The 17,697-nt window shown below is 46.5% G+C and overlaps 1 protein-coding gene across 1 annotated transcript; it reads left to right on the top strand.

Annotated features, from left to right (window-relative positions):
• Positions 1-13,898: 13,898 nt before the first annotated feature.
• Positions 13,899-17,255, top strand: mafa (MAF bZIP transcription factor a). Its single transcript, XM_062471665.1, has one exon. It carries the CDS (start codon positions 14,377-14,379, stop codon positions 15,343-15,345), a length of 969 nt encoding a protein of 322 aa, XP_062327649.1. The 5' UTR covers positions 13,899-14,376; the 3' UTR covers positions 15,346-17,255.
• The last annotated feature ends 442 nt before the right edge of the window (positions 17,256-17,697 follow it).

Consider the following 17,697-nt stretch of genomic DNA (forward strand, 5'->3'; position numbering starts at 1 on the left):
CTCTCTCTCTCACATAAACACACATACTCTCTCTGTCTCTCTCTCTCTCTCTCTCTCACACACACATCCTCTCTCATTCTCTCTCTCCCTCACTTCCTCTCCCCTTCTCCATGTTTATTCTATTAACGTGAGAACACGACATGATTGAGACCATCCTAATGATTGAGTTAGGTTTAATAAAAAGATTGGACCAGGGGCCTTCGGAAAGGGGAGAGCGGGCGCGGAGGAGAGGACAAAGCCTGCAGAGGCCCTGCTCTTGTGTGGGAACAGTTGCGGTCTTTGTCCGGGCCGAGTAGGTGTTTTGGTGGATTGGCCGGCCCGGTTCTGTAATTGCCGGGTGGAATGCAGGCCCAGCCACGGCTCCCTCTTTGTCTCAGCAGAGCCCCAGGCTGAAATGGACCGTCACTCCGGAGTCACGGACGGCAATTTAAATCATTGCTGTTTATTAGTCAATTTAGACCCTTGAGGTTGCATGGGAAGAGACTGTGACACAGAGAGCCGCTTGATTGGCTGTCGAACAGAGGGCCGCTTGATTGGCTGAGTGTCGGACTGGCGTACGAGTGGGAGATGACAGTCATGTGACATCAGTCATGAGTCATGCAGTAGATATCAACATTACATTCTAGTGTGTGTGTGTGTGTGTGTGCATGTTTTAGCATAACACATCGACTCCGGACGTATTTATTGTTTTGAGAGGAAGATGACGTTGTGTACATGCTCTGGGCACCAATATGTGCGTTGATTTGCATGTCATTTGCATGAAACATGAGGAAGAATTTGCATGTTTTGATTTAGGATGGGATGCCTCCGCTGTCTTCTTTACTTCAAAAAGTGTAACTGGCTACCTGTGTGTGTGTGTGTGTGTGTGTGTGTGTGTGTGTGTGTGTGTGTGTGTGTGTGTGTGTGTGTGTGTGTTGTCATGCATGTCAATGTGTGTGTGTGTCTGATCTCCCCATGCATAACTTTCTGTCCAAACTTCTCTGCTCCTAACAGTAGACCATACCACTTTTCTGGCTCATTGTTTGCCAAAGTGTGCATTCTCACGTATGTGTGTGTGTGTGTGGTTTCTAGGTGTGTGTGAGACAGAAATATTCACTGACAGTAACACCTCCCACCTCCAGCATGGCCTGTCATAGCTTGCTGCTGTGTCAACCTTCCCTGAACAGTAACTCTGCTAGCAGATGGATATCTAGAAAGAACATAGCATCAGGAGTCTCAGAAAAACCACCGTGCTTTCTTAGAAACATTCTTGGAGCTCTTGTTTTCAAGCAGGATATGATAAGTGCCCTGTGTCACAGCAGGACACACAGAGCTGTTATCAGTGTTGTTAGCCTCACCCTTTTAGCCTGACCGTGAACGCTGCGATGCTAGCTAACACGCTTTGCATATCCAGAGGGATATCTCCATGAGATAGCACCGCAGCAACATTTTCATGTTGCTAAGCTATTGTAGTTGTCACAGAGATACGACCGGGGAGCTGGTCATTGCTCATCCCCTCTGCACTGCAAACAGTGATCTGAATCTGGAGCTCTCTCTAACTGTGGCTTTGTATCTCTGTCTGTCTCTGCCTCTCTCACACTCACACACACACACACACACAGAGACGACACACACACAAACACACACACAGATGACACACCCACACAGGGAGACTCATTGTTCCGCAGGAAATGCGCTCACCACTCTGTCTCGTTGTCTACTTAAGACTTAACCTTTTGATAGAATCTGTGTAGCTTTTAACCGGCCAGCTTCCGTGTGCTGCATGGTGGACCCTGATTACACAAACAAGATAGACCGCCACAAAGCTCAGCCCCTGGCCCCTCTATCTAGGAAACCCCACAGTGAGAACGATGGGAGAGACAGAGACAGAGATAGAGATAAGGACAGAGACAGAGATAGAGATAGAGATAAGGACAGAGCCAGAGATAGAGATAGGAAGACAGAGAGAGGGAGGGTGAAATATATAAAGAGAGAGACAGACAAAGAGGTACATGGACCCATAGAGAGATAGAGAAACAGTTGTTTTGTTGTCCACTCTTCTCCCTACCAGTAAGGCTGCCTGGGTCTGGCAGGACAGACATGCTGGGCTCTCCTGTCTAAAGGTCTCTGGGTGTTTACACTGTGAAGACGCAAGGAGAGCAGCTGGTAACTCTGCTTCTCATAAAGATTGAAACACACACACAGACACATACATACACACACACACACACACACAGAGAGCTGGGGGATGGAATGAGGCCCCTTGTAATGGATGGTGCAGGTGTTAAAGATGTTTCGACGTGGGAATTTCCGAAGACCTCGAAGTATGGGGCGTGAACCAATGGCAGCCTTAGTTCAGGAACAAGTGTCCAGGGAGAAGGGTTTTTATTGGCTACCGAACCCCAGTAGCACCTGACATATAAACATTGCTTCCCTCCACTCAAACCTGCAATTACACCAGCCACTACCACACACATCCACCACCTTACACACACACTACACACACAAACATACACATATACACACACACACCCGACACAAACATACCCACATACACACCACACACTCATACAGACACACACACATTCTTATCAGATGATGAGCTACACAGACTGGCCAGAACCAGGTCTGCAATACTGTCCACCATAGGAGCATGAGAACACAACGACGTCTAAGAAGACGAAGAGAAGTTCTCTGACAACACGCATGTCCAGTCCATGTTCTCTGACAACACGCATGTCCAGTCTGTGTTCTCTGACAACACGCATGTCCAGTCCGTGTTCTCTGACAACACGCATGTCCAGTCCGTGTTCTCTGACAACACGCATCACAAAGGGGGTCAGGGAACAGAAAGCTCCCTCTCCTTCAGTAGGAGGACAGCCCCGCCGGTCCGGCCTGTCACAGTGAGCTCTGGAGATCACACAGCTCGCACCCATCTTTTTATTCGTCCTATAAAATCTTCTATAATCTCCTCCATCTTTATTCGTCTTATACAAGCAGAGAATGAGTCTGAGGATAGGCTGTGTCTCGCCTACACATCCCCCTCCCTCCCCCATCCTCCCCCCACCCCCCCACCTCCAACCCCCTCGTTTCATTGGAAACCAGGCGACACTCCAGAGAAACATTCAATTAAGCTCCGACGGTAATTAAATGATCCTCAAATGAGTGCGTTTAAATCATCTTCTCCGTCCGTCTTCACCAGGGGTTTTAATGCTCAGACGGACGTGGACCCCATCCCCCAGGTGGACTGTGGAAGGACAAACCAGACCACCTCTGCAGCTCTGACTGAAACACCATTAACAATCCAGAACGCAACAAATGTTCTACCACTACAAATACAGCTTGGCTCACATGTACATATGGATAGATTGATGATAAATCCTTAATTTCTGAGTGAATGAAATACATGAAGAGTAGATCTGCAGACACAACAGTCACAGAGGTAAGAACTGCTTGCAAAATGCCACGAGATCCAAAGCGGGAAATGTAGTAGCCTTTGTATTTCCAACGTAGCGATTAGCCCGTTAGCACTGCAAACCCTATCCATGGCATTAAGTTAGATTAGCCCGCTAGCATAGCAGACCAAGGCAATGGCATTAAATTAGCCTGCTAGCATAGCAGACCCTAGCGATGGCATTATGTTAGATTAGCACCCTGGATTAAAGTGTGTTTTGATAGTCCAAACAGGGAACAGCCCTCATCCTCTCCGCTGAAGCCAGTGACAGAGGGCCCGGGGTGGAACACACGTCCAACGATACGGAAATGTCACGTCAGATCCCCTCATTGGACATGGCTGAGACTGGCATGACTGTTGTGTGTCACTGCAGTATTGGCAAAGCACCAATGAAGTCTCCATTTAAACTGTTTCTCGCCCGCGGCCGTGGATTGGACTGTGTGACGTGTGTTTGTGTGTGTGTGTGTGATCGAAGCATGCTTTGACCTTAGGCTTCTGTAGTCACACACAAGCTGACTATGTTCTTGAAGAATCTTTCAATAGTTTGAAAAATACCATTCCTCCTCTCTTTAACTCTGCGTTAAGGGGTTCACCTCGCGCCACAGTGGCCCAGCCCTTCACGCTCTAACATAATGAATGTAATAATTACGTGTGGGTGAAATAACTGTAAATCATTTAATGACCCTACAAGGCGGGAGTTATTTTTAAAGGGGGATTCATCAATATTCTCCTGGGATGCAGGGAGAAAGGTCAGAAAATCTCTCATTAGGATATGAGCATGTATGTGTTTGTGTGCGTGTGTGTGTGTGTGTGCATGTGTGTGTGTGCGGGTGCTGGTGTGTGTGCCCCATAGCGTGTGTGTGTGTAATTGCTTGTGCCTGACCATATGCATCTCAGAAAAACAACACAACGCCATGGAACTACCAGTCTTTTACTCTTCCACAAACCATGAAGCAAGCAGCCGGCTTCCTGAGATCCTGTCTGTGCCGTTCTCCTAGTCGGTGTTATCTCTTGAGTTTCAGAGTCACTCCGAATCCCCCCTGCCCCTCTCTCAGGGTACTGTCTCCCCCCCCCCCCCGGCCCCACAAGCCCTCTCATCAACCTGAACAGGTGTAAACAGACCGCCATGACGCCTGCCAATACTCCGATGGAATCAATCGCCTTCATTGATCTTCCGGTCGATGACAGGAGATATCGTTGCCCTTGGAGACCATGTGTCTGTGAGTTCATTGCTGCCGGGGGGGCGGGGGGGGGGGGGGTTCAAAGAGAAGCTTCTAGCGTGTGGAGCAGGTGGACATGGTTGTTCAGGTGTGGTGTTGCTAAGGAGACAGGTTCACAGCAGGTGCATATAGCTGTCTGTGTGTACCGCCTGCATCCATCTTGAACTGACTCCTTCGACAGCTCCCACTGTACAAAGTGTTTCCCCCATCTCAGTCAATCATTCACAGTTGTATTTATTAGTCGTGTTATCTGATCGCTGTACTGATCGGACTGCACTAAGGATTACTGTAATCTACTATGGATTTTCTATTTTTCGTTTATCAGTGGTGTGATAAGAGCTGAAGGCATAGTAGAACAAGCCAATGTTCGTTGCTGGAAAGCTGTGTCGCTGTGTTGGTGTTCAACACATGAAGAGGTAAATTCATATGGCTGGCTGACTGGCTGACTGGCTGACTGGCTGACTGGCTGACTGGCTGACTGGCTGACTGGCTGACTGGCTGACTGGCTGAGAAGAGCATGATGAGAAGCAACCTCGACGCCTGACTAGGTCACGACATCCTTCGGTGTCGACTAGCAACCAGTCAAAAGCACAGCAAACTGAGCGCACATATGTGCACGTTTACACGTGCCCGCCCACGTGCACACTTTCATTTCCTCCTTTAGAAGTGCTCATCATCGCTTTCATCTGTTAATCTGCTTTTCACATCACACGTTTACAGTTAGTGAACAGCAAAAACCCATAGCTGGCATACCGGCATTTTATAAATGAGCGTAATCAGGGCAACCAAACGAAACTTCCATTCAGATACTCCTACGGATTCACAAACAAATGAATCATTCGGTGAATGTTTTGAAATATAAACTAATACTGGTTTGTATAGGGAACAGGCAGTTCGAAAATGTTTGGCATCAAGACAAGAGGCTTTTGGACATGAGTTCAGCATCTAACAATGTTAACACACATTCCTACCCAGCATGCCATTGGGTTCATCTATGCAATAATACAGTTGTTCACTTCAGAACCTTTGCTGGAATTTACCCCAAGCCAAACCCTGACCTTTAGCCTATAACGTGTTCGCTACAATACCGCCGTTACCATTCTGTACGCGGAGAAACCCCCCCAAAAAGAAAACACGCAGGAATAAATGGACGTGTGAAATCAAGACTGTTTCTCCAGAACATCTCCATGCCAAAACCACGACGGGAAAAGCCAACCTGAACCGGATGGGAACACCAAGATCGTCACGGCACATTCAAGTGGTACAGACTAAACAGAGCTGCCCCACAGTTAATACATCATGCTCCACACATTAACCCTGCATCGGGATCCAAACCAATAAATCACCTTCTTATATCCATGCAATTACTGCTAATGTGCAACTCCTCTCCCATTGGCTGTCCTTTTATTGACCACTCTTCTTTCGATCGCTCTGTGTTTGCACAGTGCCGCACCGCCGCTCTACGCCAGCCACCGGCCGCGGCCGGAGGGACTAATTGGCGAAGGATCGCGACAGCCGTAACAGAGCCTGAGGAGAAATCATTTGGATTCAAAAGCAGAAACGTTACGTGTTTTTTACAATTATTTGCAATGCGTTAGTCCCTCTATCAAGCGCGATGGGAAAGGACGTCTTTAACGTGAATAGCGCCTCTGTGTAACCCTACCGACCGGCATCCTTGGTTTTCCCTGATCTGTGTTTCTTCCGGTATCATTTCCTTCTTCTCGATCTCTGGTCGTGACCTAGTGTCCTCTTGGGGCCTCGGAGGGTAAACAGGGCTGGAACCAGTTTTCACACAGAGGCGACAGATTCGCTGGTTTACTGTCGCTGACTCTCCACCCAGCCATGGCATCATGTCACGACCCACGGCTGCTAGGTTTGACCCCGGGGGCAGGTGAACTCATGCCGCGCTGCCAGAACAACCCCAGTGCTTCCCGCACAATGTTAACCCCCTTCCACTGTAATAAGACAGGCCTCCGTGGACCCATGATCACCCCCTATGATTCCCCCCCTTCCTCCGGCCTTGTTTGGTCCCCCCCCCGCCCCCTCTGCCCCCCCCCCCCCGCCCCCTCTGCCCCCCCCCATGTCCCCGTCTGATGGATTAAGGCCATTACAACATGGCTGTGCCCACATTCTGTTGGCAGGGTGAAAATTGGGATTCCAACGGAGGCTCTCTCACTCAGCTGTTGATGAAACGGTGTGTTAGCCCGCCGTAGGACTAGGGAACGGTAGTGACTGCGGAGGGAGGGTGTGTGTGTGAGTGAACAGGTGTGTGTGTGTGTGTGTGTGGAGGGACTGTCCGATGGGAGGCGGCAGGCTTGTGGACCAGACATCACACTATGAAACCAAACACTCCAGTGACCTCTGTGTTTGGGGAGGAGGCCAGGAGGTGTTACCTGTGTTAGCCTTGTGCTAGCACTAGCAGATCCTATCAGCACCTGTGTGTTCTACCCCACTGACTGAGGGCTGTGAGAGTACTTGGGAAGACTGAGTGGTTGTTTGGAGGGCAGGTCTGGGCCTTATCTTGTGCCCGCCTCTCGCTCTGAGCACTGTTGGTTGAATTCACACGCACACACACCTCCTCCTTCCACTCCACCGCAGACGAACAGTCACAGAGCAAACAACCCTGTGAACCCTGATGCTTCCACTCTCCCTCCTCCTCCTATCCTCCTCTCTTTCTCCTCATCCCTCCTCCTCCCACTCTCCCTCCTCCTCCTATCCTCTTTCTCCTCATCCCTCCTCCTCCCACTCTCCCTCCTCCTCCCTCCTCCTCTCCTTCTCCTCATCCCTCCTCCTCCCACTCTCCCTCCTCCTATCCTCTTTCTCCTCATCCCTCCTCCTCCCACTCTCCCTCCTCCTCCTCCTCCTCCTCTCCTTTTCCTCATCCCTCCTCCTCCCACTCTCTCTCCTCTTCCCACCATCCTCCTCTCCTCCTCTTACTTTTCTCCTCTCCTCTACCCCTCCTCCTCTTCTCCTACCTTCCTCTTGTCCACCTCCTCTTCTCCACCTCCTTATCCTCCCGCTCTCCCCCTCCTCTTCCTTCTCTCCGGACTGAGTCAGAAGCCCTCTGCATCTCTGATAGTCCTCAGTGGAGTCAATGGCTGCTGGTCTGGCTGTTTGTGTTCAGGGTTAATGATGTTTAAATGTCAGAGTGCCGGTCTGATATTCAGGTTCTCCTGCTAAGATGGTCACAGGCTCCCTGTTGAAATCCTCTGTGTAGGAGGAGCTGAGGGAGATTCTGGGACACTGAGAATGTTTATGATTGATAGACTGTTTACAGAACAATGGTAAGTGTGTGTGTGTCATCACACTGGCCCACATGTAAATTAAGATAATTTGGTTCCTCATGCAATTCATATTGTTTTATTTCCTAGAATATATGGCAAGTGTCTATTACAGGTATTTATACAATATATTACATATGAAACATTTTCCCAAGGAAATATCGCTAAACTGAATGTAGAAACCAATTCGAAATAGCCCTTCAGATTTTGTAGGAGAGGTCTGAAAGCCCTACAGCCCTACATTAACAACTGTATGTTAAATTTGTGGCCATGAATAGTCGTTCCAGTGGAGGTGTATGTTGATGTTTGGTTTTCGTTAAGGGTGTCTGTCATTTCTATCACTTCCCCACAGGACAATTCCAGTTTTGGTCATCCAACTGAGTTCGTTTTTGATCCACGAACAAAGAAACCTCTCTGTACAGATACTAATGCTCTGAAAGTGTGTGTGCATGCCAGTAGTCCTCAATCAGCAAACATCAACGATAACGCCCGCCAGCGAAGACACATGCTTGTAACGTCAACGAGCTCCAACCTCTGATCTCCTCCATTTTGTGTCTTCCCAGAGTCTGGTCTCTCTCTCGTTAGATCCCTCCCTCGCCCGGCTCTTCCATCCTCTCTGTGTAGATCTCTCTTTCTCGACATCATCAATAACTCCAAAGGCACAAAAGCAGCTAAATTAGCTCCGCCACTTTCTTCTGTGGTGACTAATGAGCTCTGGCTTGGTGTGTTTGTCTCGCTTGGCTGTGGCCGTACCCCAGAGATCCAGCTGCTGCGGACCACCTCAAGCAGGGAACCACAAAACTACAAGGAGGCGGGACATGCAGTTTGGGGGGCGTTTGGGGTCTCCAACCGTGTTCTTTCTACTTCTTACATTTTAAAGCCAGGTTGCTGAAAAAAAGTTTCTAAAAGATAAAAAAAATATTTTTGAAAAAAAGTTTTGAAAAGTTGAAAACGTTAAAAAAAATAATAATCTATTCCAAGGTTGAAAACATATTTTCGAAAAAAAGTTTAAAAGAATATGCTTGCATTATTGATGAGGACTCTATTATACTGTACTTTACTCGATTGTACTCTACTTTAATCTACTCTGTTTTAGGCTTCTCTGTTCTCCTCTCCTGTATGGGAAAAAAAAAAAAGTTTGAAAGGTTTAAAAAATATTTTCGGAAAAAAAAGTTTTGAAAGTTTTGTATTAATGTTACCAGCGTGACACTAAAACAGCTAGTAGTAATGGATACTTTTTACTTGAGTCAGAACCCACACTTCTTTACTTTAACTCGAGTGAAAATGTGTAGTCAGTTCTTCAACTTTTACCAGTCTTTTTAAACATGAGTATCTGTACTTCTACTTGAGTGAAGGATGTGTGTACTTTTGCCATCTCTGGTTAGTAGTAGTAATAACACCTTATTGATAATACTTGGTTTTCCTGCCTGAAAAGAGGTTTCCATAGTGATTTCAGGAGCATTCGTTTTCCCCAGGTAAGCCTGTCAGTGAGCAGGGCCTCTATCGCTCGTCCAATCAGCGACTTCAGAAGTTTGTTTTATAGTTTGTTTGGTAAGCCTTTTCTTGGTTTGCAATTTCGGAAAACAGTCATCGTTTGTTGTCAGGTTTTGTTCATCGTCCTCCTGATGAGTTGTGTTTCTTCAAGGCGTGATGATGTCACTGATTGTGAGACTTCCTGGACGGTTCTGACATTTCCTGCAGATTTTGCAAACCTTGCATTTGTGACGAGTGTCATCGACAACTATGAGACATTCGACACGGACGCGTCAGTGCAGCTTGACTGTAACCACTGCCTTCACTGTGAGGGACATGCAGCTTGTCACTGTGAGGGACATGCAGCGTGTCACTGTGAGGGACATGCAGCTTGTCACTGTGAGGGACATGCAGCGTGTCACTGTGAGGGACATGCAGCGTGTCACTGTGAGGGACATGCAGCGTGTCACTGTGAGGGACATGCAGCGTGTCACCGTGAGGGACATGCAGCGTGTCACTGTGAGGGACATGCAGCGTGTCACCGTGAGGGACATGCAGCGTGTCACTGTGAGGGACATGCAGCGTGTCACTGTGAGGGACATGCAGCGTGTCACTGTGAGGGACATGCAGCGTGTCACTGTGAGGGACATGCAGCGTGTCACCGTGAGGGACATGCAGCGTGTCACCGTGAGGGACATGCAGCGTGTCACTGTGAGGGACATGCAGCGTGTCACTGTGAGGGACATGCAGCGTGTCACCGTGAGGGACATGCAGCGTGTCACTGTGAGGGACATGCAGCGTGTCACTGTGAGGGACATGCAGCGTGTCACTGTGAGGGACATGCAGCGTGTCACTGTGAGGGACATGCAGCGTGTCACTGTGAGGGACATGCAGCGTGTCACTGTGAGGGACATGCAGCTTGTCACTGTGAGGGACATGCAGCTTGTCACTGTGAGGGACATGCAGCGTGTCACTGTGAGGGACATGCAGCGTGTCACCGTGAGGGACATGCAGCGTGTCACTGTGAGGGACATGCAGCGTGTCACCGTGAGGGACATGCAGCTTGTCACTGTGAGGGACATGCAGCGTGTCACCGTGAGGGACATGCAGCTTGTCACTGTGAGGGACATGCAGCGTGTCACTGTGAGGGACATGCAGCGTGTCACTGTGAGGGACATGCAGCTTGTCACTCTAAAGGACATGCAGCTTGTGAGTCAAATTATGGTCAGGTTAGAGTCATCTAATCAAACAATCACAGATTGTTTGCTAGTTCTTAAAATGACTAAACACAACCACTGTGTTGCTCAAGCGACGGGGCGCGGATCAACAGATATCACACACGCAAGCTCTGTCCCGCTAGATTTGGCAACACACTCCATCTCACCCAGCATCTGCTACAAGGATGTGAGGACACTGATCAATACGTCTTTAAACCGATGCCATTTGAACTTTGTTTATTGACAGTGAGTCCTAGGGTCAAAGGTCAGCGAGCACATACACGCGCACACACAAATGCTGTCACACACAGATGGACACGCGCGCACACACAGAAACACACACATGCTTTCCTGATACTGCTAAGATCACGGTCAGTGCCTCCCCACTTCAACCAAAAAGACGTTCAGTAACGAGTGACAGGTTATCACTGAGGCTGGGATGGCCCTTTCAAACTAACTAAAAGTCCAGTGTTTCATAAGCAACATGTTTATAACCCTCTATGTACCGTTTACATTCAGGTTTTATATTTGAAGCATTTAGCAGATGAGTACAGTACTGTGGAGAATCCTCTTGAGCCTCCTCTGGAGAATACTGTTGTAGTTGGGTCGTGTATATTGGAGTCAACGCAGAGCCAGGAAGTGGTCATGGGGATGGGTGCAGCTCAGTGGTTAGAGCATTTGACTGACTGCAGATCAAGAGGTCCAAGGTTCAAATCCCCCTTTGTACTTCACTTTAGATAAGTGTCTGCTAAATTAATAATGATGTTGTTCCAACTGAGCATTTCAACAACTTTTTTGGTTCGTATCAACTATCATAATGCTAAAGACCGACACGTTGGGTTACAATGATGGTTGTCCAGCATCTAATTCCCATATAGATTCATGTTGATTGACCCTGTTCACCTTTTTGGCCAGACAGACAGACGACGCACTGTTTGAACAAGAGTACGAGATGGAATGTGTGTGTGTGTCTGCGTGTGTCTGCGTGTGTGTGCGTGTGTGCGTGTGAGAGAGAGAGAGAGGCAGAGAGAGGCAGAGAGAGGCAGAGAGAGGCAGAGAGAGAGAGAGATATGATAGGCTAAAAGGACATATTTGGTAACCACGAAACAAAGCAGTGCAGGAATCTAACAATCTGACCTGAGGTTTTGGCGGATGCTTGAAGGCTGTGAACTCACTGAACGGTTATAATAAAAAATATCAGACAGGCGAGAGATCGTCTTCCAAAGCGATTGGCGGCTGGCACGTGACAGATTCGGTCTATCATTACGCTGTGTGTACCCAGGAATCTAAAAATACTCCGCGTCCAAAGGATGAGATCATAGTCTTGGAAGGAGACGGAGAGACTATGATTATAGGCTTTTGTCACAGGCATGAAACGGCTATTTGTCAGCGCCGTGTCAAAAACGGCCGCGCGAGGCTTCAACACACTTTTAAAACCAGAGAAGAGGCCGGCCGAGGAGTCTATACCTCACCCACTTCATAAATGGAAGATGTTATTATCGCATTAGCTTACTGGAAAGCGTAATGAACGCAATTTTTTTTTAAATGACAGTCATAAATGTGGCGAAGCATATCCTCACGCAAAACCAACAGAAGGCCTAGGGCCGAGGCCCAATGAGTAGGTTGTGGGAAGTCCATAACGGTCGCCAACAAGAAAATTGTCAATGCGCGCACCGTCTCCCCTCACATTTCCCTCAGTTTACACAAATAAGTTACAAATAACAGGAAGTTAGCTCTATAACAGCCCACTAGACTATCTTACATGATTTCACGCATCCTTTGCGGAGAACAGGGTCGTTGTTCCACAGAGAGATTAAGCAGAACCCATCAATCAAACTATCAGAACCGTGTTCAGGTGAAAAAGACACTGTTTTCTCGTTATCGCTTTTCTGAATGTAACAGACTGTATGTTGAATAGTGAGTTCTCCATAAACGACCGGCTTACAGGCGGGGGAGGGGGGCGGGGGGGGGGGGAGGGGCTGCAGCATTCTGCTTGTTGGGATCCCTTGATTGACACCGTGACTCAGTTGGTGAAGTCCATGGACTACAGTCAATTCAAACATGAAGACACTCGACCTCTGAACCCAGATACGGTTCAATGTACCAGAGCGGTTTAATGTATGACTACTCCTTGGGTCTGTTGGAATCGCCGCGTAGATAAAGAGGTTTTACAGCAGTGAGTCCGTGCTATCTGGGTGTGGATGGAACAACCCGTTCACATGCGCTCATGGGTGTGTGGGGAGGATGGGAGAGCGAGCTGGGGAATTGTTGTCGCATGTGTTACGCAATAACTTGTATATGCTTTGAAACGAGTCTATTTCTTTCGTACTGATATAGGCCTACTGTATCTGGGAAACAGAGAGAGAAAGAGAAACATAGTGAGAGATGTGTATTGAGTGTGTCTGTGTGTGTGTGTAGTGGTTTTGGGGGCGGAGGATGTTTTACAAAACAAAAACTCACAAGTATACGTTTGTTTAATTGACGAATAAAATATTCGCTGTTCAAAGAAACTAATGTGTATTATAGGCACAATAACAGAGCTATTCGCCGATCTCTCCAAAAGGTGGCACTGTTGAGTTTTCGGAGAGCTATATAGCCTACGCTCTCTTCAAGCCCTTTGTAATGTCTACCTCGAAACAGAAATCAAACATATATTTAATCTTATTCATTAAACAATTTCAACATATCGTACTTACAACAATGCAGGCTAAATGGTGAAAATGCAACGCTTTCTGTTAAAGTTCATTACATGGCTTTTATAAGTTGGTGTACACTACAGGCTTTCTGTAGTTTAAGGACAGCTGGAATCAAAGGTAACATATGCACATTCAGTTTCTACAATAATGATTAAAACATTTAAAAAGGTTTCAACAACTTAAAACTCAATTTTTAAAATAAGTGCAAGTAATTCACATAAACATCAACTTTGTGTCTTTTTCCTCTAAATAGCCTATTTAACTTTATTGAATTAACACGTTTATTGAATTATATAAATATTACAATCAACGGAATACAAACTGTAGAAACATTGAATGCAATCGTGTTTGTGAACGTTGAGCATTGAAATCCTGCCGTGTGAATTTAGTCCCATTTTAGCTTTGACAATATATGGTTCTGAGAGACGATATAATATAGACGCGAAAGAGTTAATGTATTGAGCTCTGGCTGACAGTCAGCTGGTAGCGTTTGACAGTTGAGAAAAGTTTTGTTTCTGCACTAATATGTTAATTAGCCCTCAGATTGTGCGAGCCCATTGGCTCTTCGTCCGAGTCGATTTCCCATTTCCAACCTGACGTCAGGCTGGCTATAAAACTCTGCATTGCTTTTAAACTCATCTGCTTTGTGATCCTTCTAAAAAATCTCCTACAAGTCTCAGGCATTTCACGCACGAGGCTCCATTTAGCCCCTTTCCTTCGACTTTACACCCTCTCCGGTTTACGCAATGTATCAATGAAGAATCCGTAAAGTGTTAAATGTTTCAAATACTAAGCCGCCGAATTTCTCATGCTGAAAGAGGATTCCGTTACTTGCGCGCAGGGCTGTGGTGCGTCTGTGCAATAGACTCTGCAAAGGAAAACTACTCGTTCGCAGTTGGGAACCCGTCGCTGCAAAAAGGACATTGAAAGTCTTTATTTTTTTTTCCATTTTAAGACAAATACGCTTCAAAATTCAAACTGGCTCACGTTGTTCCTAACCAGCCCAGTTTGACAGCCGCTCCTCATCCCGTTTGGAGGACTGTCAGCAGCACGAGGATGGCATCAGAGCTGGCAATGAGCAACTCCGACCTGCCCACCAGTCCCCTGGCCATGGAATATGTTAATGACTTCGATCTGATGAAGTTTGAAGTGAAAAAGGAGCCGGTGGAGCCTGATCGCAGCATCAGCCAGTGCAGCCGCCTGATCGCCGGGGGATCCTTGTCTTCCACCCCGATGAGCACGCCTTGCAGCTCGGTGCCCCCTTCTCCAAGCTTCTCGGCGCCCAGTCCGGGCTCGGGGAGCGAACAGAAGGCACACTTGGAGGATTTCTACTGGATGTCCGGTTATCAACAGCAGTTGAATCCAGAGGCGCTGGGCTTTAGCCCCGAAGACGCGGTCGAGGCGCTGATCAACAGCAGTCACCAGCTCCAGTCATTCGATGGCTATGCTAGAGGGCAGCAGTTTACCGGCGGAGCCGGAGCAGGAGGCACCATGGCCGGGGAGGAGATGGGCTCCGCCGCGGCGGTGGTGTCTGCAGTTATCGCTGCCGCAGCCGCCCAGAACGTGGGTCCCCATCACCACCACCATCACCACCACGGCGCCGGTCACCACCAAGCTCCCGGGGTGCAGTCCAACGGCAACTCGGGGGGAAATCACCCACACATGCATTTGGATGACCGGTTTTCAGACGATCAGCTCGTGAGCATGTCGGTGCGGGAGCTCAACCGGCAGCTACGGGGGGTCAGCAAGGAAGAAGTAATCAGGCTGAAACAGAAGAGGAGGACGCTGAAGAACAGAGGCTATGCCCAGTCCTGCCGCTACAAGCGGGTCCAGCAGAGACACGTCCTGGAGGGAGAGAAGACGCAACTCATCCAGCAGGTCGACCACCTCAAGCAGGAGATCACCAGGCTAGTCCGGGAGAGGGATGCGTATAAAGAAAAATACGAAAAGCTGATCAGCAACGGCTTCCGAGAAAATGGGTCGAGCAGTGACAACAACCCTTCCTCTCCGGAGTTTTTCATGTGAGTCTCGACATAAACCATGAAAACAAAATATCAAGCGAGTTTGTCAAACCCCTCATTAAAAAAAGTTTTCATTATGAAACATTTTGTTGTGGGGCTTACTAGACCAAGAAAACTAATTTGCCAATTTTTTTTTCGCTTTTATTTTTGTTACTTTTGACAAAAAGGGGTTTGCTCAAGTCTGTCAATAACGATTTTTAGTGTTTTTTTGGAGGGGGGACTTGCAATATAAAATGGAACTCAATTTTGTGCATTTTAGAGCAAACCAGTCTGAAACCAGCCATCTTTTTTTGTTGCTACCATACTCAATATTTTGTGCATATTTGTCAAACTTTTTCACCCTTGTTCATTAGACTTGCAGTGTTTTGAGTATTATCTATACTATTTTTTATTGATTCAACTTCACATCGTCGCTGTATACTTTGTGCGCATGCAAGCACGGAGTATACCCCCACGAAGTTCATCAACATGCCTTTTTCATATTTTTTCCCTTTTCATCCCCTGTACAAATACCTGTCTAAAAATGCAATCATGCACAACACTTTCAGTCCCTTGTCATTTTCCTTTGTTATCTGCCCAACTCCGAGGACTGCGAGCCTGCCATTTTACCCCACCACATCTCATGCGTTTTGCTTGCCATACTGCGTTGAGCAATACCAGACTGTAAGAAACTATATCTATCGTTCAAACAGAGATATGTTATTGAACTGGCTTGCATGCTGGACATGTAAGTTTTATTTTGTTGTTGTTTTATTTTGTTGTTTTTGTGCTTGAAATAGTAATTTTGTCGGATAACTCCGAGCATGGCATTCATACTTTTCATTTATGGCCTCATCACTTTTTTGGGACAGCGACCAAAAAAGTGACAAGAGACATTTCAACCACCCGCCTTCCAAACCTTCAAGTGTTTCAACCGTGTTGATCTGCACCACCGACGGCTGTTCTTTCTGTATACAGTGAATGCAACAACGCATTCCTGGTGGAAGTGTGTCGGCGGGGACTCGGGTTGAAAAGGACTATTCTAGAAAGAAGCCACTGGGCCCTCGTAGGGTCTAAACTGTCTGTTGCTTAAAGCGGTTTGTTTATTTAAAAGATACCCCCCACCCATCCTTGTGCATTTGACAACTTGTGTGGATTTTTAAGTATATAATTTAAATAGTTTTATAATAACCTATGTACGTCATAAAATATACATGGATGTGCTACAGGTTGACATCCTGTCCATTTGTCCTGTGTACAAAGTTGTTATCTGTCGTTGGTCACGATGGATTGGCGAAGCTCCAGTTATATACAATAAGCAGTATTGTGTCCATGCGCGAGCAGTGCTGCTTACAGCATGTACTTGCAATTCAAACAGGAGTTTGACAGGTGACTGTTTTTTAAACCAAAGTAACAAACGTGGAGTAACTTAAGACTCAAGTCATCGTGAATAACCTTGCATTTGAAAATGTGTTCTTCTGTAAATAACAGAGGTATTTTGGACTGAATTGCACTAAACTGTAGCCTGCAATCTTATAACATAAAGATGACTCTACAACGCTAATTTAGAAGCGCAGATACGTATGGCATTGCAGACGTTATGAATCCATTTTTATATGATTTGTCATTTCACGCAGGGCTAGATTAGATTATTTTGTCTTAAAATAACTCATTATTTACAAGGCAATAATATTATTATAATCGATAATGTCTGGACATTGTTAAAAGTCATGGATTGACACCCTGCACGTTCAAAATGGGGGAATACCATTCGTCAGTAAATCTTTAAGAATATGTTATTTCAACTTTCCTCTTATATATAAATATATATATTTTGCTGTGCAAAATTATTTCACTCACTAACCATATGTGATGTTAATATGTGCTCGTTTCTCATTTCATACAAAATAAATGATATGCAATAAATGTATGTAATTGGCCTTCATAAAGTTTCTCAGTTTTCTGTTGACCTACATGCAGAGGCTGCATGTTGATTTTATTAACGAAAACCCCAGAAAGGAGCTGTCGAATTTGGATGTCAATCATTTTAATTCTATTTTAATATCAGTAGCTCAATTAGTTGCTAGACTGGAAATCTCTTAGCCTATAACAACCGAGTGAGACAAATCAGACCCTTCACGCTCGATGGACGTTCGATAGAACCGACTAGTTGGGCAATATCACTAATTCAAAACAGGACACATGCTTTCTGTGAGAAGTCTCTAGAAATACAGACGTGTTAGGCTATATGATGCTAGTTTGTCTTAACGTGCAGAACAAGGCTACATAAAGACGTATTTAGTCTCGAGAGCAGCAATTGTACTTCATTCTGGATTCATATTCAAAATTTTAAGAATACCCTTTTCAGTTCATCCTA

The sequence above is a fragment of the Osmerus eperlanus genome, chromosome 10 (genome assembly GCF_963692335.1).
Source record: "Osmerus eperlanus chromosome 10, fOsmEpe2.1, whole genome shotgun sequence".
NCBI classification, from domain to species: domain Eukaryota; kingdom Metazoa; phylum Chordata; class Actinopteri; order Osmeriformes; family Osmeridae; genus Osmerus; species Osmerus eperlanus.

Coding starts and splice junctions, on each gene's coding strand:
- mafa (XM_062471665.1), top strand. CDS start 14,377: ATGGCATCAGAGCTGGCAATGAGCAACTCCGACCTGCCCACCAGTCCC.